This window comes from Rutidosis leptorrhynchoides, chromosome 6 (assembly GCF_046630445.1).
Source record: "Rutidosis leptorrhynchoides isolate AG116_Rl617_1_P2 chromosome 6, CSIRO_AGI_Rlap_v1, whole genome shotgun sequence".
Classification (NCBI taxonomy): Eukaryota; Viridiplantae; Streptophyta; class Magnoliopsida; order Asterales; family Asteraceae; genus Rutidosis; species Rutidosis leptorrhynchoides.
Window position 1 is genome coordinate 99,857,870 of NC_092338.1, and position 22,431 is coordinate 99,880,300.

At 34.7% G+C, this 22,431-nt stretch overlaps 1 protein-coding gene across 1 annotated transcript in view; it reads left to right on the plus strand.

Moving 5' to 3' along the window:
• LOC139853908 (uncharacterized) overlaps positions 1–22,431 on the plus strand; it is a 199,367-nt gene that overhangs the window by 53,422 nt on the left and 123,514 nt on the right. Inside the window, exon 2 of the mRNA XM_071843248.1 lies at positions 6,396–6,403. Within this exon, the coding sequence (XP_071699349.1) occupies positions 6,396–6,403 (8 nt within the window). The remainder of the gene's footprint in view (positions 1–6,395; positions 6,404–22,431) is intronic.

The following is a 22,431-nucleotide window of genomic DNA, read 5'->3' on the forward strand; positions in this document are numbered from 1 at the left end:
AGAAATTATTACGTTTACACAGAAGCCAAATGAAACTCTATATGAGGCGTGGACAAGATTTGGAAAGTTGTTAAGAGAATGTCCGCAACATGGTTTAGACACCTGTCAAATAGTACAAATATTCTACCAAGGATGCGACATCACTACAAGGAAAGACATAGATATAGCAGCTGGTGGTTCTATTATGAAGAAAACCGAAACTGATGCTTACAAAATTATTGATAACACTGCTTCCCACTCACATGAGTGGCACCAAGAAAAAGATATCGTTAGATCATCTAAAGCAGCTAGAGCCGATTCTAGCCATGACTTAGATTCCATTTCCGCAAAGATAGATGCTGTGGAGAGACGAATGGAAAAGATGACTAAAGATATTCACTCAATACGAATTAGTTGTGAGCAGTGTGGAGGACCACATTTGACAAAAGATTGTCTCAGTATTGAATTAACAATGGAACAAAGAGAGAATATTTCATACATAAACCAAAGGCCTGGAAATAATTATCAGAATAATTATCAACCGCCAAGACCGATTTACAATCAAAACCAGAATTATAACCGAAATATTCCATACAACAACCAACAAGGTCCTAGCAATCAACAAGTATCCAATAATACTTACAACCAGCAAAGACCTAATTTTCAAAACAAACCACCGCAACAAACCGATGATAAAAAGCCGAATTTAGAAGATATGATGACGAAGCTAGTTGAAACTCAAACGCAGTTTTTCACATCTCAGAAACAAACTAATGAACAAAATGCTCAAGCATTTAAAAATCAACAAGCTTCTATTCAAAATCTGGAACAAGAAGTAAGTAACCTAGCAAGGTTAATAGGTGAAAGAAAACCGGGAAGTCTACCTAGTGATACAAATGCTAACCCCCGGAATGAAACAGCTAAAGCCATTACCACAAGAAGTGGTACAACACTTAAACCACCTGAAATACCTGTAACTTCTGATGAAGCTATTCCTACTCCACAAGAACCAAAACCTAATCAAGATAAGGAAAAAGAACCGGTAGTTGAAAAGGTTAATGAAGATAACACAGTTAAGGCTAAACCTTATGTTAAACCATACCAACCACCACTTCCTTACCCGAGTAAAATGAAGAAAGAGAAACTTGAAGCCGAGCAATCCAAATTCTTGGATATGTTTAAACAGATAAATGTAAATCTTCCTTTCATTGATGTGATTTCAGGAATGCCTAGATATGCTAAATTCTTGAAAGATCTAATCTCAAATAGAAAGAAAATGGAAGAACTCTCGGTTGTTACTATGAATGCTAATTGTTCAGTAGTGCTGTTGAATAAGATACCAGAAAAATTATCTGATCCAGGGAGTTTCACAATTCCATGTTTTCTGGGTAGTCTTAGTTCAATAGAAGCATTGGCAGACTTAGGTGCTAGTATAAATCTAATGCCATATTCACTATACGCTAAACTAGACCTTGGAGAATTGAAACCAACCAGAATAAGCATACAACTAGCCGACAGATCAATAAAATATCCTAGAGGGATAATGGAGAACATGCTAGTTAAAGTTGGTACTTTAGTATTTCCAGTAGATTTTGTTGTTTTGGACATGGAAGAAGATTCTCAAGTTCCTCTCATATTAGGAAGACCATTCTTAAACACGGCTAAAGCAATGATAGACGTGTTCGGTAAGAAATTGACCCTAAGTATAGAGGATGAGAGTGTTACCTTTTCAGTTGATAGAGTAATGCAACAACCACAATCTGCAGATGATACATGTTATTATATTCAAACTATAGATGCACATGCAGAATTATTAGAAGAATTTCCAGAATTACAAGGAACAGGAGAATGTTCTTTAGGAGAAGGTAATGAACCAATTGATGAAGCTGAAATGTTAGCTACACTTATAGCTAATGGATATGAACCAACAACAGAAGAAATTCAAATGCTAAAAGAAGAAGACAGATATCGATACAAATCATCGATAGAAGAACCTCCGAAATTAGAGTTAAAGCCACTTCCAAACCATTTGGAATACGCTTATTTACATGGTGAATCTGAATTACCTGTAATAATATCGTCTTCTCTTACTGAAAATGAGAAATCACAACTCATTTCTGTGTTGAAAGCTCATAAACCAGCCATTGCATGGAAGATTCATGATATTAAAGGAATAAGTCCTTCGTATTGTACACATAAAATCCTTATGGAAGAAGGTCATAAAACGTATGTGCAACGCCAACGAAGACTAAATCCTAATATGCAAGATGTAGTTAAGAAGGAGATTATTAAACTGCTAGATGCAGGTCTAATTTATCCAATCTCTGATAGTCCATGGGTAAGCCCAGTTCAATGCGTGCCTAAGAAGGGTGGCATGACTGTCATTACAAATGAAAAAAATGAACTTATTCCTACTAGGACTGTAACAGGATGGCGTGTATGTATTGATTATAGAAAATTAAATGACGCCACCAGAAAAGATCACTTTCCCTTACCTTTCATAGATCAAATGTTGGAAAGATTAGCCGGAAATAGTTACTATTGTTTTCTAGATGGATTTTCCGGATATTTTCAAATTCCAATAGCACCCGAGGACCAAGAGAAAACCACATTCACGTGCCCTTATGGTACTTTTGCTTACAAACGCATGCCATTTGGACTTTACAACGCCCCTGCAACCTTTCAAAGGTGTATGATGGCAATTTTTCATGACATGATAGAAGAATGCATGGAAGTTTTCATGGATGACTTTTCAGTCTTCGGTGATACATTTGAATCATGTCTAGTTAATCTGGAACGAATGCTTATTAGATGCGAACAATCAAATCTAGTTCTTAATTGGGAGAAATGCCATTTTATGGTTAAAGAAGGCATCGTTCTTGGTCATAAAATTTCAAAAGAAGGAATTGAAGTGGATAGAGCTAAAGTAGATGTAATTGCTAAACTTCCACATCCCACCAATGTTAGAGGAGTTAGGAGTTTTCTAGGGCATGCCGGTTTTTACCGACGTTTCATAAAAGATTTTTCTAAAATTGCCACTCCTATGAATAAACTCCTAGAAAAGGATGCTCCATTCATCTTTTCAGATGAGTGTATCAAATCTTTTAATATTCTTAAAGAGAAACTCACTAATGCGCCGATCATGATAACACCAAATTGGAATCTACCATTTGAACTAATGTGCAATGCAAGTGATTTTGCAATGGGAGCCGTTTTAGGACAAAGGATTGAAAAACAATTTCAACCTATATATTATGCTAGTAAGACGTTACAAGGAGCACAAACGAACTATACAACTACTGAAAAAGAACTCCTTGCTATTGTCTTTGCTTTTGACAAATTTCGATCATATCTCGTTCTAGCAAAAACGGTGGTCTATACCGACCATTCTGCTCTTAGATACCTATTTTCAAAACAAGATGCTAAACCAAGATTAATCCGTTGGATCTTACTCTTACAAGAGTTTGATATTGAAATCCGAGATAAAAGAGGAGCAGAAAATCTCGCCGCTGATCATCTTTCTCGTCTTGAAAATCCCGAATTAGAAGTTCTAAATGAATCGGCCATACAAGACAACTTTCCTGATGAATATCTATTGAAGATAGATTATAAAGAAATTCCATGGTTTGCAGACTATGCAAACTACTTAGTTTGTGGATTCCTTGAAAAAGGATTATCGTACCAAAGACGAAAGAAATTCTTCAGTGATATAAAACACTATTTTTGGGAAGATCCACACCTGTTTAAAAGTTGTCCCGATGGAATAATACATCGATGTATATTTGGAGATGAAGCTAGTAAAATATTAAACCATTGTCACACAGGACCAACAGGAGGGCATTATGGGCCTCAACTAACAGCAAGAAAAGTTTATGATGCTGGATTCTATTGGCCTACAATTTACAAAGACGTACACCTTCTTTGCAAATCCTGTGATGCTTGTCAAAGGGCCAGAAAAATAAGTCAACGTGATGAAATGCCACAAAATGTCATACAAGTATGTGAAGTATTTGACATTTGGGGTATTGACTTTATGGGTCCATTTCCAAAATCTCATAATAATCTATATATACTCGTAGCCATTGATTATGTATCTAAATGGGCGGAAACACAAGCTCTCCCAACTAACGATGCACGAGTTGTAGTCAACTTTTTAAAACGTCTTTTTACAAGGTTTGGAACACCGAAAGCTTTAATAAGTGATCGGGGTACTCATTTCTGTAATAATCAACTTGAGAAAGTTCTTAAAAGATATGGAGTAACTCATAAAATCTCCACCGCATATCATCCACAAAGAAGTGGACAAGTTGAAAATACTAACCGAGCTTTAAAACGTATTCTAGAGAAAACCGTAGGATCAAATCCGAAGGAATGGTCCATTAAATTGGAGGATGCACTCTGGGCTTTTAGAACAGCCTACAAAACTCCAATTGGAACCACACCTTTTAGACTTGTTTATGGAAAAGCATGTCATCTTCAAGTAGAAATTGAACACAAAGCATTTTGGGCTTTGAAGACATGTAATCTTGATTTACATGAAGCCGGACGTCTACGATTAAGTCAACTAAATGAATTAGAAGAATTAAGACATGAAGCATACGAAAATTCGTTAATCTATAAAGAAAGAACGAAGAAATGGCATGATAAAAGAATCAGAAGTTCAAAAGAATTTAAAGAAGGAGACAGAGTTCTTCTTTTCAATTCACGATTCAAGCTATTTCCTGGAAAATTGAAATCAAGATGGTCTAGACCATTCATAGTTAAAAGAGTTTTCCCATACGGAACGATAGAATTAATAAATTCAAATGGGATTGAATTTAAAGTTAATGGTCACAGAGTTAAACATTACATACATGGTCTGATGGAAGTCGACAACGAAGTTAATCACAATTTCGACACCACAGCTAACTAAGTGTGGGGAGAATCAAGGGGTTTATGTATATCTGTTAGAGTTAGATTTTCTGTTTTCGTGTAGTTCTCGAAAATGGAACCCGAATGGTCTTTCCCTAGCAGACCCTAAAGAACTAGTCTTCTCCCTCCATTCTGAATTTTTATTTTTTTTAGGAAATGAAGACTGCCTGTGAACTAAACCATGGTCTAATGCTACATGCTTTGATCACTAAACGTAATAATGACACACTACCGAGTTAAATAGTATCAGTAATCAGAGAAAGATTGAACGGAGTAAGAAAAGAATCCAGATGCGAAGATAATAAGTTACAATTTGGTAAAGGAAAATCAAAATCCGCAGCGAAAAGAAGAGCACGACACCTAGAACGATGTCACAAATGCGGAAAATGGTCACATGGAGGTAAATGTTCAAATAATCAAACCTATTCAAACACCGAATTTGTTACTTTATGCAGAGACGGACCGTTCATATGTTTAGAAGAAAAGACACTGAATGCTCGAGGTTACGCCTATGTAGCCATGGAAAACTAATTAAACCGACTATCTTATGAATGGGATAGATCACATAACTAAGAAATCTATTTTACAGGTATGTTTGTACAGTTTTTTTTTTAACCTTTTGATAATAAACGCTAATTTGTTCGCTATAAAGTATTAAATTGGTATTGAATAAAATTAGGTTTGGCGACCGAAATTATTGATATCATTCAAAAATTTATTACATCACTGCGAAATTTAACGTTTATTCTTAAGGTATAAATATCTTTAATCAATCAACCCAAAATATTTCAAAAATTCGTCATGAGTTAAATTAGGTCTTGGAACCGAAATTACTTTACCGAAAAGAGGGGCGCATATTTTTGATAATATTTGATTGATTAAAGTGGGATAAAAAGTCAAAAAGATTTTTAATTTTATTTTTACCATGTTTTTAAAATTAATATATCAATCTTAAATTAATATTGTAAACTTTGTAAAAACAATATTTTTAAAATTGTAAATATTTGAAAAATTAATATAAGTTTGGTGTGAATTTATAATATGAATTTTTAAATTAAGTTTGGTGTGAATTTTTAATTTTTAAAATATGAATTTTTAATTTTATGCATTTCAAATTTTAAGTTTGGTGTGAATTTTTAATATTAATTTTGAATTTTATATTTAAATTGTGTGAATTTGAAAACAAAAATTTACTTTATCTCATTAAGTTAAAAATATGATTTTTAAATTTCGTCGTAAGTTGAAGACTAGGTCTTTAAACCGAAATTGCTTTACCCGAGGGATGGACGAGAACTTTTATTATCATTATTTTTAATCATATTGAATTAAAGTATGTCAAAAACATTAAAAAACCCAAAAATCTTAGCTTTTAAAACAATCGCTACAAAAAGACAAATTTTAAAATTTTGTCGAAGGACGGACTAGGACATCGATCCGAAACGACCTCGTCCTAAATAACAAGGGAAACAAAATTTTAAAATTAATTACTTAATTATTTTAATTAGTATAAGATGTTTATTAAAAAAAAAATAAAAAAAAATAAAAAAAATATACAAACTCCGCGAGTCGCGGAGTTTGAAAGAGAAATCCACCGTGACTCGCAGAGGATGAAAAATCCAGAAAAAAATATATACTGATCGAACTGATCAGTCCCAACACAGAAAAAAAACACTGCGAAAATAAAGCCGCAAAAACCCAAAAAATACACCCCAAATTCACAATTTTTGACCGTTAATCACCAAATCTTTTACTAAAATCATGTTAAGAAGGATGCTATCAAGGAATTACTCAAGAAAAACGGTAAATTTCTACACCTAAACACCATTTAATCCGAAAATTAGTGTTCTTGAGAAATTTTTTCCCCAATTTGATTTTGATGCTTTTTAGTGTAATTATGCTTAAATTGTTTATGTATTATGCTTGTATAACCTAGATTGATGCTATTTAACATGATTAGAAGCCTTAAACTTCAAATTTTGAGTAATCTAGGGTTTGTGTTCTTGAGCAAATTTGGGGCTTTTTGATATAAACAGGTTATGGCCGATTTTTGTCATGAATTGTTGCTAAATTAAGTAGTGTAACATGTTTAGGTAGTTAAATGATCCAAACTTTGAGCCTAAACATGATTTTGAGAATTAAAGTGGACTTTTTCAAGTCTAAAATTCATGAACTTGATTTTTGAGAGATAATGCCATTTGAAACTTGTTTAATTGCTAGTAATGATTATTTCGACATGTTATTTGAGTTGAATGCTTATGAACTTGGCGAACATTTTCGTATATGCTTATTTGAAAAAGTGTAGATTTGATGAAAATATGAAAATGAGCTTAAGTTTGATATAAATTGATCATGTCATTGTAATTATTTTGATTGATGATTTTGCTGACACTAATGCATATTTGGATGCACAAAAATTGTGTTTGATGTGTTTTGCAGACTGAAAGGGGTGAATCTTCATCCCAAGCTCGCAATGCTCCTGCTGAGAATGCGGAACAACAGGAGGTGGATAACTACTACAAGCAAGATATACCTCATCCAGTCATGACATTTTCTGATATGCACTTGGAAGATTTGCACCCGAACCTGAGATTTGACAGACTTTGGATAGATTATCCAAAATACCAAAGGGGTTTGCATACTCTTCATTCTAAAGTTGTTGAGGTACCTAGGGTCATAGAATGGGGACCATTAGAAGCTGTAGAATTGGCCGGGCCAATTAGGGAATTACTTGCACAGAGGTATGGTAATTCTACTTTTAATGACTGGGTACGTTTATTCACCATGCGTAGACCTGTATATAAAGTATGGTGTGAAGAATTGTTGTGTAGTATAGAATTAAATGATCGGGTAGCTAGTTTAACTGATCGATCTTTTATTAGATTTTTGTTAGGAGGTTCGATGCGCCACTTGTCTTTACTAGACATGGCTCAGGCTTTACGTATATATACGCCTGAGGAGTTAGCATCTGCCGATTGTAGAGGGTTGATACTAAATGGTAGAAAGATAGATGAAAATTTTGATGCACACGGTGTATGGAGTCAAATGACAAGCCATCACCGATTCAAAGGGGGAAATTACTCTTATTTGGATATAGATAGAGCTGAATTAAGAGTAATTCATAGGTTTTAGCAAATTCGATTACACAAAGAGGTAAGAACAAGGAAAAGGTAAATGAACAGGATTTGTTTTACCATATGTGTATTCGAGACCCACAAAGCGCTGTAAGTATACCTTATTGTGTGGGTTATTATTTATCAGCTATGGTTAGGGGGATGAGACCGCATAGCATAATAGGAGGTGGTATATTTATTACTTTGATTGCTGAATATCTCGGTGTGGATATAAGTCGGGGGGGATTATTAGTCGAAGAACCAGAACCCCGCGATACAATAGGTTTAAATGTATACCATGGTGCGAAAGTTTTGAAGAGGCGAAATAACGCCACAGTACAATACCATGGTAGACATCCACAGGTTGAGAGAAACCAACAGCAAGGTAATGTAGGAGGGGGAAATGAAATGCAAGAAATGCAAAGGTTTATAGCTTCACAGGAGTACGAAAATGCTAGACAGAGAGCATTTGAAGATTGGCAAGTTCATCAAAACCAAATCATAGCTCATTGCCAACATATAGGTAGAAACTATATTCCTACTCCAAAACCCATATTCCCTCCCTGGTCTATAGAGATGCAACCACCGTATCCTACGTATAAGCCTGCCGAAGCATTTTATAGCACCTATGGTTATGCGTGGAACCCCTATTGGTATCAGTTTCATCCCTAGTCTACTTAGTTTTATTTATTTTGTAATTTGTAATGTTGATACGTTTAATACTTATGTTAATATTGTAATAGTTTTTATAATTTTCTAACTTTTATTCTTAGATTTTAATAATTTTTGAATGTGGGGTAATATACCAAACTTCAAAAATATGTATATATGTTTGCAGTTTATCTTATGTACACAACAGGGTAAAACAACGCATTTTCAAAGACTGTCATTAAGTTCAGCAAAAGCAACTAATTTTGACGACAAGATGCAAAATATATGTGAAATAACAACAAGACGGAATGAACAAATGATGTGCACCATTTATCATTCAGCAAACAAACGCCAATATATTTGGAAACTTTGGTAAAATTTAATCATTTTCACACAAATCACCCTCAATAATTTAAATTGTTACTGATTTCTTGCAAATGAGGGCATTGCAAGATCTTAAGTGTGGGAAGGGGTTAAATTCTTTCGGATTTTAAAATTTTTACTTTATACACTTGGTTACCATTAAAAATACTAGTAAAGCAGTAGTTGTATTAGAATCTAGTGCTCTCTGATAATAAAGAACAGCCCTAGTCTTATATACTGACTACCCAATTCTAGTAAAATTTTTCAAAATTTTCAATTAAATGAACTCAAAATCATGTTTATACATATTTATGAACGATAAAACTAGGTTTTAACACCGAAATTATTGTTACCTCGGAAAGGACATAAATTGAGAAACAAACCAAAATGTTAAAATTCATTTAAAATGGAATAGAGGACAATAAAAAGGAAAATAAAAGCCAAGTGTGGGAAAATTTACCAAGTTATCTTAAACATATGTCACATATTTTTGTACAAATAACTGAAAATACTTTTGCTTTGGACTAAACTAAAAAGTTTTACCTGATTTACTGTAAGAAAGATGGATCTACACGATGAATCAATTCCATCATTAAAAGGAAGTAAAGTCTTCCGAAAAAGACACGCGCTTCTTGATTTAGGTCAAGAAGTTGTCGTCCAGACCAGCTGTAGGTTGACGAAAAATCTAGAAAAGTCATCACTAAAATCAGCAGGAAATCCACGGACCTCAGCATTAAACAGGGTCGCCAAGTGGTCAGATTTATCCTAACCATGAGAAGGATTTATCTCGTACAATGGGGGGGCACCATGCAAATTAGCTTGATAAGACTAATGAATCAGATCCCCAGAAAGGATAATCTCCTTAAAAGATCAAAAATCAGCTTTTAAGCCTGATATTACTCAATCCTAGAGATTGACCTTAAAGATTGAGAATTCAAACTCATGGAATTCGATGATATCTAAACTCGAGCTTGAACGAGAAAATATTTTGATCAAAATTACAAACCAATTTATTTTCTGAAAACCCTATTTTCAATGTGTTCATTACCATTGAACGTAAAATCCTAGGAATTCACCTGGAATTCATTAGGTCACTTGAACTAAATCGGGTGTCAACCATAAGAACGGTGGTTGCATAGTGGTCAAAGACAGGACCTTGTGCCAGACCGAAAAATCATAAGGGTGAGCTTTACTATTGCTCCTACCAAGGATAGTAATTGTGTCCGACACGTTATAGACCATAATTAAAAGCATGTCAAGGGACACTGCCTTAACAGTTGCTTGTTCAACGCTTTCCTTTACAACCGGAAGGTAGTTTACCTAAAGGTAATATACGGGACAAGTAAACTGGACGTGTTGCTTTCCAAATACAAGGTTAGCAAGTGGGTGACACAAAACCGTAAGGTTTGAGCTAAAATTTTCAAATCTGAAACCCACCAAACCTACAAATATATTTTGCAAACACCGGTGAAGGGTTATTCCGGAAAACTTATCTAGGGTAAAAACTAGATTTAATTTTCAAAAGATCAAATGTTTTCATAAAGATCCAATTTCCTTAATGGATCTAAATTTTTATAGTCATGTGGGACTGTAAACCATATCGTTACTACCATTGTTTATACCGCCGTATAAAAATCACTGATGTACAAAGTGTGAAGAATAAAGAAGTGATTCTAGTATTTCAAGACGATATTGCTTGAGGACAAGAAACGCTCAAGTGTGGGAATATTTGATAATGCTAAAAACGAACATATATTTCATAGCATTATTCCTCAAGAAAGACAAGCTTTTAGTTGCAATTGTTCTATTTAAAAGTGATATTCGTTTAAATAATAAAAGGTGAAGACAAAAGATAGATTTGACGAATTGAAGACGCAAACGACCAAAAAGCTCAAAAGTACAAAATACAATCAAAGAGGTTCCAATTATTGATAAGAAACGTCTCGAAATTACAAGAGTACAAGATTCAAAACGCAAAGTACAAGATATTAAATTGTACGCAAGGACGTTCGAAAATCCGGAACCGGGACATGAGTCAACTCTCAACGCTCGACGCAACGGACTAAAAATTACAAGTCAACTATGCACATAAATATAATATAATATTTAAATAATTCTTATAATTATTTATATATTATATAAATAATAAAAAACCGTCGGCAAGAAAGACTCCAAAGTTTGTGAGCTGTATTTACAAACTCCGCCCCAAGTTCTGAAACTCCCTATAAAGCCAACCGAATTCTGATCATTTTTATCATCCTTTTTCTTCTTCTCTCATAAAATGTATTATATATTTATATTTTAATTTTAATTTTAATTTTAATTTTAATCCTAATAATAAGGGTATGTTAGCGAATGTTGTAAGGGTATAAGTCGAAATTCTGTCCGTGTAAACGCTACGCTATTTTTAATCATTGTAAGTTATGTTCAACCTTTTTAATTTAATGTCTCGTAGCTAAGTTATTATTATACTTATTTAATCCGAAGTAATCATGATGTTGGGCTAATTACTAAAATTGGGTAATTGGGCTTTGTACCATAATTGGGGTTTGGACAAAAGAACGACACTTGTGGAAATTAGACTATGGGCTATTAATGGGCTTTATATTTGTTTAACTAAATGATAGTTTGTTAATGTTAATATAAAGATTTACAATTGGGCGTCCCTATAAATTACCATATACACTCGATCGGACACGATGGGCGGGGTATTTATATGTACGAATAATCGTTCATTTAACCGGACACGGGAATGGATTAATAGCCACTAGAATAATTAAAACAGGGGTGAAATTATGTAAAAGGACACTTGGCATAATTGATAACAAAATATTAAAACCTTGGGTTACACTCAGTCGACATCCTGGTGTAATTATTAAACAAAGTATTAAAATCTTGTTATAGTTTAAGTCCCCAATTAGTTGGAATATTTAACTTCGGGTATAAGGATAATTTGACGAGGACACTCGCACTTTATATTTATGACTAATGGACTGTAATGGACAAAAACCAGACGGACATATTAAATAATCCAGGACAAAGGACAATTAACCCATGGGCATAAAACTAAAATCAACACGTCAAACATCATGGTTACGGAAGTTTAAATAAGCATAATTCTTTTATTTCATATTTTATTTCCTTTATTTTATATTTAATTGCACTTCTAATTATCGCATTTTTATTTATTGTTATTGTATTTAATTGCACTTTTAATTATCGTACTTTTTAATTATCGCAAGTTTATTTTATCGCTCTTTTATTATTCGCAATTTCATTATCGTTATTTACTTTACGCTTTAAATTAAGTCTTGTATTTATTTATTATTTTACAATTGGTTTTAACTGCGACTAAAGTTTTAAAATCGACAAACCGGTCATTAAACGGTAAAAACCCCCCTTTATAATAATAATATTACTTATATATATATTTGTATTTTTATAAAAGTAAACTAATATAGCGTTAAGCTTTGTTTAAAGATTTTTCCTGTGGAACGAACCGGACTTACTAAAAACTACACTACTGTACGATTAGGTACACTGCCTGTAAGTGTTGTAGCAAGGTTTAAGTATATCCATTCTCTAAATAAATAAATATCTTGTGTAAAATTGTATCGTATTTAATAGTATTTCCTGCTAAAATATAAAGCTATTTTATATACACCTCGCATAACATCAGCCATAATAGCATAACAACCTTTTCTTATAAGTTTCTGGGCCTTCATACAGCTGATAAGGTTCAGCTTCGAGTTGCTATTCTCCCCATAAATCATTAATGACGTTTCATCCTTACGAGGGATGCGGATTGCTTTCTCAGCGCAAACAACTTCCGTTCTTGTTTTGGACATCCAGTCCATGCCAATGTAACACCCCAGCTTAACATGACCACAATATTGTCCGCTTTGCCCGCAGGCGCACGGATTTTTCTTGGCGACCACAAACGAGAAGCACTTTCCCAGGAGGTCACCCATCCTGGTAGTGCTCTCGTATGAGCACGCTTAACTGCAGCGTACTCACACATCTGCTCAGCCTGTGGTCCCAAAACGCGTTGTGTTATTTAAGCGTGAGTATTACCTTATAATCCCATGATCACTCATGTTCGTGGGCGATGTGGGATTTGCCTAGGGTGTTACATTCACCCCCCTTAGGGACTCATCGTCCTCGATGAGGTTTGCCCCACCACCCCCAACGACACATGAGTGGCTTTGATACCATTGTATAACACCCCAGCTTAACATGACCACAATATTGTCCGCTTTGCCCGCAGGCGCACGGATTTTTCTTGGCGACCACACACGAGAAGCACTTTCCTAGGAGGTCACCCATCCTGGTAGTGCTCTCGTACGAGCACGCTTAACTGCAGCATACTCACACATCTGCTCAGCCTGTGGTCCCAAAACGCGTTGTGTTATTTAAGCGTGAGTATTACCTTATAATCCCATGATCACTCATATTCGTGGGCGATGTGGGATTTACCTAGGGTGTTACAGCCAACGATTACGTCAAAACTTCCTAATTCTACGGGTATCAAATCGATTTTGAAGGTTTCACCAGCGAGATTCATTTCTCAACCATGGCAAATTTTATCGGCTTTTATCAGTTTACCATTAGCTAATTCAATAGTATATTTATCAGTCTAGAGGTAATGATGCACATTTTAGTTTAGAACTAAAGTCTTTACACATATAACTTCTATCAGCACCCGTATCAAACATAATAGAAGCTAGTTGATTATTAACGGTAAACGTACCTGTGACAAGATTAGGATCCTCATGTGCTTTACTGGCACTAACATTAAATGCCCTCCCACGTGCGTGTTCTTTGTTCTTCTCCTTATCAGGGCATTGATTTATAAAGTGACCAGACTTCCCGCATCCAAAACATTTCTTGACATCGGTCGGTTTTGTCTTTACTTCAGAAACGGTGGCATAACAATCTTTCGCCACATGTCCTTTCTTGTTGCACTTATCACAGACCACTTTGCAATAACCTGCATGATGTGTGTAACATCTTTTGCAGAACGGATGGGGTCCCTTATAGTTTGGACTTGCAGTTGCCCCATCTTGTTTACCTTTAAAAGTTTCTTGTTTCTTCAGGTGAGTACTTTTTCCCTTATAGTCTTCCCATTTCCTCTTTCCTTCAGTTGTCTTGACTTTGGTAATTGGTGCCTTAATCGAACTCTCTGTAATCTGGTCCATGAGTTGGTGTACCATTGTCATGGCTTCGTACATCGTATTCGGTTTGGACGATGTAACATTTCCTTTGATATTGATCGAGAAACCGTCAATATACATTTCTATCTTTCGTTTCTCATTTGGCACCAATTCGGGACACAACAAAGCTAGTTCCATGAAATGCTTTTCATAGTTATTGAGATTCGCGCCGAAAACCTTCAGATTACGTAACTCAGATTCCATTTTTCTGATCTTGTTTCGAGGACAGTACTCCTCGATTAGCATCTTTTTCAGTTCTTCCCAAGAGATATCATATGCCGTATCTACTCCTTCTGCTTTAGCATAATTGTTCCACCAAGTAAGTGCACCATCTTGCAACGTGCACGAAGCATACTTTAACTTGTCTCTGTTCGCACAATTACTGATTTTGAAAACGGACTCCATCTTTTCAAACCATCGGGTTAGACTGACTGGTCCCTCGGTTCCACTAAATGTCTGTGGTTTGCATCCTTGAAAAGTTTTGTATGAGCATCTGTTTCGTGAGTTTGTGTTTACGGCTACTGCTTTGGCTGCTGCTTCGGCTGTTGCTTTTGCTGCCTCAGCTGCAGCAATTCTTTCATTCACACTTTTCTCGACTAGTTCCTCAAACTCAGCATCCGACATTTGAGACATGTTTCTTCAATAAATACAACAGAGACAATTTAATCATATAGAATATTATAGGTAAAATGAGTTGTCAATAGTTAATCGTAGCATATTAATAATATGAACCGATTATTATAAAAGCCTTTTCTTCTTATTAGCATTTTATAATTATTTCTAGGGTATTACCTACCCGTTAAGTTCATACATAATAGCTAGTACAAGGAATTAACTACTAAAATCCTAATAATATTCCACTATGAAAAATTATAGCGAGTTACTACGTTATTATGTAATAATAATAATAAGAAGTAGTAATAATACAAATAATCATTCCATGCATTTATTATTAATAAACCAAAATAATACAATACCATACAATACCGATATTTTACATATGCTTATTCTACATAACGAGATAGAGTAGCACACATAAGCAATAAAATAGCGCATGGAAGATTTATGGTTGCGAGGTCGTTTATTCAGAACTATCAGAAACTTCTTCCCATTTGGTTCTCTCTGCCAATTGTTTGTGTGTGCAAGGTCCGACAGACATTCTAGCAGTGTATTTAATTTTGGTTGGGGTTTTGAGGTACCCGTCGCCTCAATGGGTTTAATACAGTAAGGGTGGTTACGGATCGAATGGTCCTGTTCCTTTTTAATAATTAAGGACTTTTTATTATTGTGGTTGTTTTTATTATCTATAGCAAGTTGGACTTTCTCCTTAGTGACTTTTTTTATTTCATTAGCGAAATCCTCTTCCTCACTGATCTCGTCTGATGACGAACTGTCTGAGTCATGTGTAGGAGAATATGATGACGAACTGTCTGAATCATGTGTACGAGAATATGTACCGGTGGTCATGAACTGAAATCTGCCAGGCGTAATTGGCACAACCCACCCGTCGGCGGTGTATCTGGCCCAATGTCCATGTTCGTTTAGAAATAGACGATCCTCGTTTACTCCAGGGATCATGGGTCCATGCTAACGATACTGTGGCTCTAGAAAACTAAAGTTGGGTGGAGCTGGGACCTCCTCTGGGTTAACCTGAAGTTGAGATTCCCCAGCTAACACAATTTCTTCTTTAATATGTATTGGAACACTCTTTTCAGTTGTGGATAGAATAGATTCAGTGTCTGATTCCGAGTCGTACAAAATGATAGGATTAGAAGAAGTCATCAATCACATAATTGAAACAACAATTACGTTAGTATATAAATATATCACATATAATGTTTTTGACAAAATGATAAGCAAAAATTGGTAAAAATAGATATGGTCATAGTCCAGACTCACTAATGCATACTAACAATTACCAGTTAAACACATTAATGCAAATTCTGGTTCCCTATAACCTCAAGCTCAGATACCAACTGAAACGACCCGTCAAAATCGCTATTGATGCGGCACGTTAATCATTGATTCCACAGTGAGGTTTTGACCTCTATATGATACATTTTGATAAAATATTGCATTCATTAAAATAAGTGACTTTCTAAACATAGAAAGTTATAAACATGTGGGTGAGTGCTTAGGTATAAGCAAAACCCCAAAATACATAAGTCTTTAATTTACAGGTTGACATCACAGTCCAATTATTTATTACACAACGCAGTTTTATTTTGAATGCAATAAACTTTGTACAAAGCATGAGAGACTCCATGCAGGCAACAAGCACATCACAGCGGAAGCAGTCTAAGGACCTGAGAATAAAACATGCTAAAAAGTCAACAAGAATGTTGGTGAGATATAAGTTTAATTGCTCGAGTCATAAATATATATAAAGATAGACCACAAGATTTCATCAAAAGTTTATCAATAGATTCTACGTAACAGAGCACCCTGGTAACTAAACTTAACGCTATAGTGATAATTACCCCATTCATTTTAATACACGCAAACCAACGTGTCATAAACTCAAATAACATACGTCCGTTAAAAGGCTAGCGCTCTAGCTCGAACGGGGATGTCAAGCTCTATGGATCCATATACAATTATTCGCGCCCACCAGTCTATATCTCATGTACTGGCAGCTACTAGTTACCAAAGCTAAGGGATTTTCGGTTTAACTCAGTGTAGAATTTTGTATGTACTTGTGTCTTATTGCGTTTAAAATAAATTGCATGTATTCTCAGCCCAAAAATATTTAAAGTATTTAAAAAGGGAGACTATAAACTCACGGTTCAATATTGAGACTCAATATTGTAGGCAAATTGCGTAGACGTAATGATGGTAGACGACTGTATGGTTGGCCTTGGATTCAAGAACAATACCCCGAACAATACCCAATATTTTCTTAGCTTAAAGCGGTTTGAAAACCGAATTAAAACACCCTCGAATATACTTTATTATTATTAAACTTAAATTATAAATTATAAATTATAGTTATAATTATAGTTTACAGAAGAAGAAAAGAAATTAAGTATGTAATTCGTCGAGCAAACTGGCATATTTATATTACTTTTCCATTTACTGTAGCTCATGCGATCGCATGAGTTTTCAGTGTTTTTGCCATGCGATCGCATGGCCGCCTTATCCGTTTTTGCTTGTTAGTTCGTCGACATCAAATAGTGTTTCACTGTAGCAAATACTGTGTTTACTGTAGCAAATAGTGTACGGTAGCAAATAGCGTGGTACTGTAGCAAATAGTGTTTACTGTAGCAATTCACTGTAGCAAAGTCGTTTTCACTGTAGCTATTGTAAAAAAGTCGTTTTTTACTGTAGCAAATAGTATTTTACTGTAGCAAAGTCGTTTTTACTGTAGCAAATAGTGTTTTACTTGTACATCTTATAATATATATATATATATATATATATATATATATATATATATATATATATATATATATATATATATATATATATATATATATATATATATACCGGTTTACATAATATTAAATCACTGTGGAGAATTGGTTTAAATTAGTCGAAATTTTCCGGGTCATTACGGTGCCTCCTCGTTAAAGAAAATTTCGTCCTGAAATTTTGAGTAGTACCTGTTTTATGAGCGATATCAGTGAACAAATGTGGATACTTTTGCTTCATTTGATCCTCACGTTCCCAAGTAAACTCGGGTCCTCGTCTAGCGTTCCAATTAACCATAACTATCGGTATTTTGCTTTGTTTTAATTGTTTGACCTCACGGTCCATGATTTCAATAGGTTCTTTGATAAAATGGAGTTTATCATTGATTCGTATTTCGTCAAGAGAAATTACGATATCCTCTTCAGCTAAACATTTCTTTAAATTTGACACGTGAAATATGTCATGAACACTACTAAGTTCTTGCGGTAGCTTTAATCGATAAGCAACTGCTCCAATTCTTTCAGTGATTTCAAAGGGTCCTACGTACCTAGGACTTAGCTTTCCTCGTTTTTCGAATCGTACAATGCCTTTTCAGGGTGACACTTTCAACATAACTTTGTCGCCCACTTGAAATTCTAGCGGTTTTCTTCTTATATCAGCATAACTCTTTTGGCGACTTTGAGCTGTTTTCAGTCTCTCTTGTATTTGGACGATCTTCTCAGTTGTTTCGTTTTCACTGTAGCTACTGTAGCAAAGTCGTTTTTACTGTAGCAAATAGTTTTTTTACTTGTACATCTTATAATATATACATATATATATATATATATATATATATATATATATATATATATATATATATATATATACCGGTTTACATAATATTAAATCACTGTAGAGAATTGGTTTAAATTAGTCGAAATTTTCCGGGTCATTACACATATCTACCCATCTATATATATTATTTGGAACAACCATAGACACTCTATATGCAGTAATGTTGGAGTTAGCTATACAGGGTTGAGGTTGATTCCAAAAATATATATACTTTGAGTTGTGATCTAGCCTGAGACGTGTATACACTGGGTCATGGATTGATTCAAGATAATATATATCAATTTATTTCTGTACATTTAACTACGGACAACTAGTTGTAGGTTACTAACGAGGACAGCTGACTTAATAAACTTAAAACATCAAAATGTATTAAAAGTGTTGTAAATATATTTTGAACATACTTTGATATTTATGTACATATTTATTATATGTTCGTGAATCGACCAGTGGCCAAGTCTTACTTCCCGACGAAGTAAAAATCTATGAAAGTAAGTTATAGTCCCACTTTTAAAATCGAATATTTTGGGATGAGAATACATGCAGTTTTATAAATGTTTTACCAAATAGACACAAGTAAATGAAACTACATTATATGGGTGAATGATTGAAGCCGAATATGCCCCTTTTGCTTGGTAACCTAAGAATTAGTAAACCGATCTACTAATTGACGCGAATCATAAAGATAGATCAATTGGGCCTAACGAACCCCATCCAAAGTACCGGATGCTTTAGTACTTCGAATTCATTTTTATCATGTCCGAAGGATTTCCCGGAATGATAGGGGATATTCTTATATGCATCTTGTTAATGTCGGTTACCAGGTGTTCACCATATGAATGATTTTTATCTCTATGTATGGGATGTATATTGAAATATGAAATCTTGTGGTCTATTATTATGAATTGATAATATATAGGTTAAACCTATAACTCACCAACATTTTTGTTGACGTTTTAAGCATGTTTATTCTCAGGTGATTATTAAGAGCTTCCGCTGTTGCATACTAAAATAAGGACAAGATTTGGAGTCCATGCTTGTATGATATTATGTAAAAACTGCATTCAAGAAACTTATTTTTGATGTAATATATTCTTATTGTAAACCATTATGTAATGGTCGTGTGTAAACGGTATATTTTAGATTATCATTATTTGATAATCTACGTAATGCTTTTTAAACCTTTATAGATAAAATAAAGGTTATGGTTGTTTTAAAAATGAATGCAGTCTTTGAAAAACGTCTCATATAGAGGTCAAAACCTCGCGACGAAATCAATTAATATGGAACGTTTATAATCAATATGAATGGGACATTTCAGTTGGTATCCGAGCGTTGGTCTTAGAGTACCATAAATTTGCATTAGTGTGTCTTATCGAGTTTGTTTGGATACATTAGTGAGTCTGGACTTCGACCGTGTTTTCTTTAAAAACGATTGCTTAACACTTTTGTTGGAAACTATATATTATTAACATGTAAATATTATGTGATATATTAACCTCTTAATGTGTTTGATATTGTGTGATAGATGTCTACCACTAGTACAAATCCCATCGATTCACCTAATAATAATGAAGAGTCGAATATATTTTGGGAAGATTCACAAATTCCCGAAGAGGAACCGGAAGAAGAGGAACCGGAAGAGGAGGAACCGGAAGAGGAGGAACCGGAAGAAGAGGAATCGGAAGAGGAGGAACTGAAAGAGGAGGAACCGGAAGAAGAGGAGGAACCGGAAGAAGAAGAGGTTCCGGAGGAAGAAATATTGATACCTATAGTAAATCGATTAAATAAAAGAAAATCTTCAACCAACGGACCAAAGTTAATAATGGTCAATGGTGTTTTCACCGAGGAAGAAAAATATTGGGAAGATTACCAATTTTCTGATGAATCGGATCCCGACGAGGATTCCGATGATGTTATAGAAATTACCTCGACCCAATTTAATAAAGCGAAAGAAAATAATAAGGGAAAAGGTATAAAAATAGAGAAACCCGATTCCAACCCCGATGAACTTTATATGTATCGGCAACATCCGTATTTCCTAAAATGTAACAATGACCCGGGAACCTCTAAACCACCAAGTTTTTCTAAACCATTGTGGAAAACGACGGCTCGTATTAGAGGAACACCATATATTCCTAGAAAATTAGGAAAACGAACCAAGTCCGAAAAGAAGAAACCAGTGATTTAGATTAGAGGGTTGTAATCATGTTGTGTATTATATGTATTGTAGTGTGCTTGTACTTTTATGTTCTATGTAAAAATTGCTTGTATTGTTTGTTAATTATCTTTTACGAATCTAATCCTTGTCTATTTTACAGTATAAAAACAAAATGGACGTTAAGGGTAGACAAATGAATATTTTAGAAGATCTACCAGAGGATATGATTGAGAAAATCTTGTCTAGAGTCGGTCAGAATTCATGAGCACAATTAATTATGGCAAAATTAACTTGTCAAACATTTGAAAGACTTTCCAGAAATGCCTTAGTTTATAAAAGGCTTTCCTTTGATAGGTGGGGTATATCACATTGGGGAGACCGTAAGTTACGCCATGTTTTCTTTAAAGCGTTAAATGCGGGGAACCCAAATGCAATTTTACGCTACGGGTTAAGAACCTATTTTGACTCAACATATCCCAACATAGGATTTTGTGAATTAGAAAGAGCTTCTAACATGCAACATAAAGAAGCATGTTATGCTTACGGGTTAGTGATGTTCGCTTCTTACCAAAGTGAGAAAAAGAACATCGGATTGTAACTTTTAAATAAAATCTTCCCACAAGTGACGGATTCAGTAGTTGGGGTGAGAAACAAGGTTTTTAGATTATTACGGGGCTGTTGGACATTACGAAACCCTCGTCCTTTTGACGACATTACAACATGCTGCGTAGCCAATGGTCATAACGATTATTTTCCACAAGACCAAGGATGGGAAGTCGTCTTAGTAAAACCAGAATGCATGACTTGTTTCTGGACTTATGAATTACGTGTCTTTATTTCCTTTGCTGAACAACTTGCGTATTAACTAGGTTTATCTTCAAAAACTGTCCTGTATCAAAGTGTACTATATTTCATGTTATATGTAATATAGCGAAGTTGTAAGTTTGAAGAATATTTGTATGTGATATATTATTATAATCAGTTTTTCATATGGAATTGTAGTAGTTGAATTGTATATTAGCTACTAAGTATGAACTTAACGGGTAGGTAGTACCCGAATTTAGACTTATAAAACGCTAATATGAAAAAAAGCTTTTATAAATGAGTTCATATTATGCTACGAAATACTATTGACTACTCTTAATATTCTGCATGATTAACTCGATTCAGTTGGCTATTTTGAAGGAAATGGCACTGACTACTCGACACACCATAAATATGAGCGAAGAGGAATTTCGTACCTTTCTTGCTGCAAACATAGCCGCAGTACAAGTTGCGCTACATACGAACAATAACTATGAATCTAGCAATGCAGCTAACGGTGCAAGAAATCGTGTAGGATGCTCCTACAAAGAATTCACTACCTGCAAACCTTTAGAATTTGATGGAACCGAAGGACCAATTGGATTGAAATGGTGGACCGAGAAAGTAGAATCGGTGTTTGCCATAAGTAAGTGTACTGAAGAGGACAAAGTTAAGTACGCTACGCATACCTTCATAGGTACTGCGTTAACGTGTTGTAACACCTATCTTGAACAGGTAGGACAAAATGCTGCTTACGCACTACCGTGGTCGGCATTCAAGCAATTGATGAACGAGCAGTACCGTCCTAGAAACGAAGTCAATAAACTCAAGGCAGAACTTAGAGAGTTACGAACACAAGGGTTCGACATTACCATGTATGAATGACGATTCACAGAGTTGTGCCTATTGTGTCCGGGAGCGTTCGAAGATGAAGAAGAGAAGATCGACGCGTTTGTAAAAGGGTTACCAGTAAGGATTCAAGAATATGTGAGTTCAC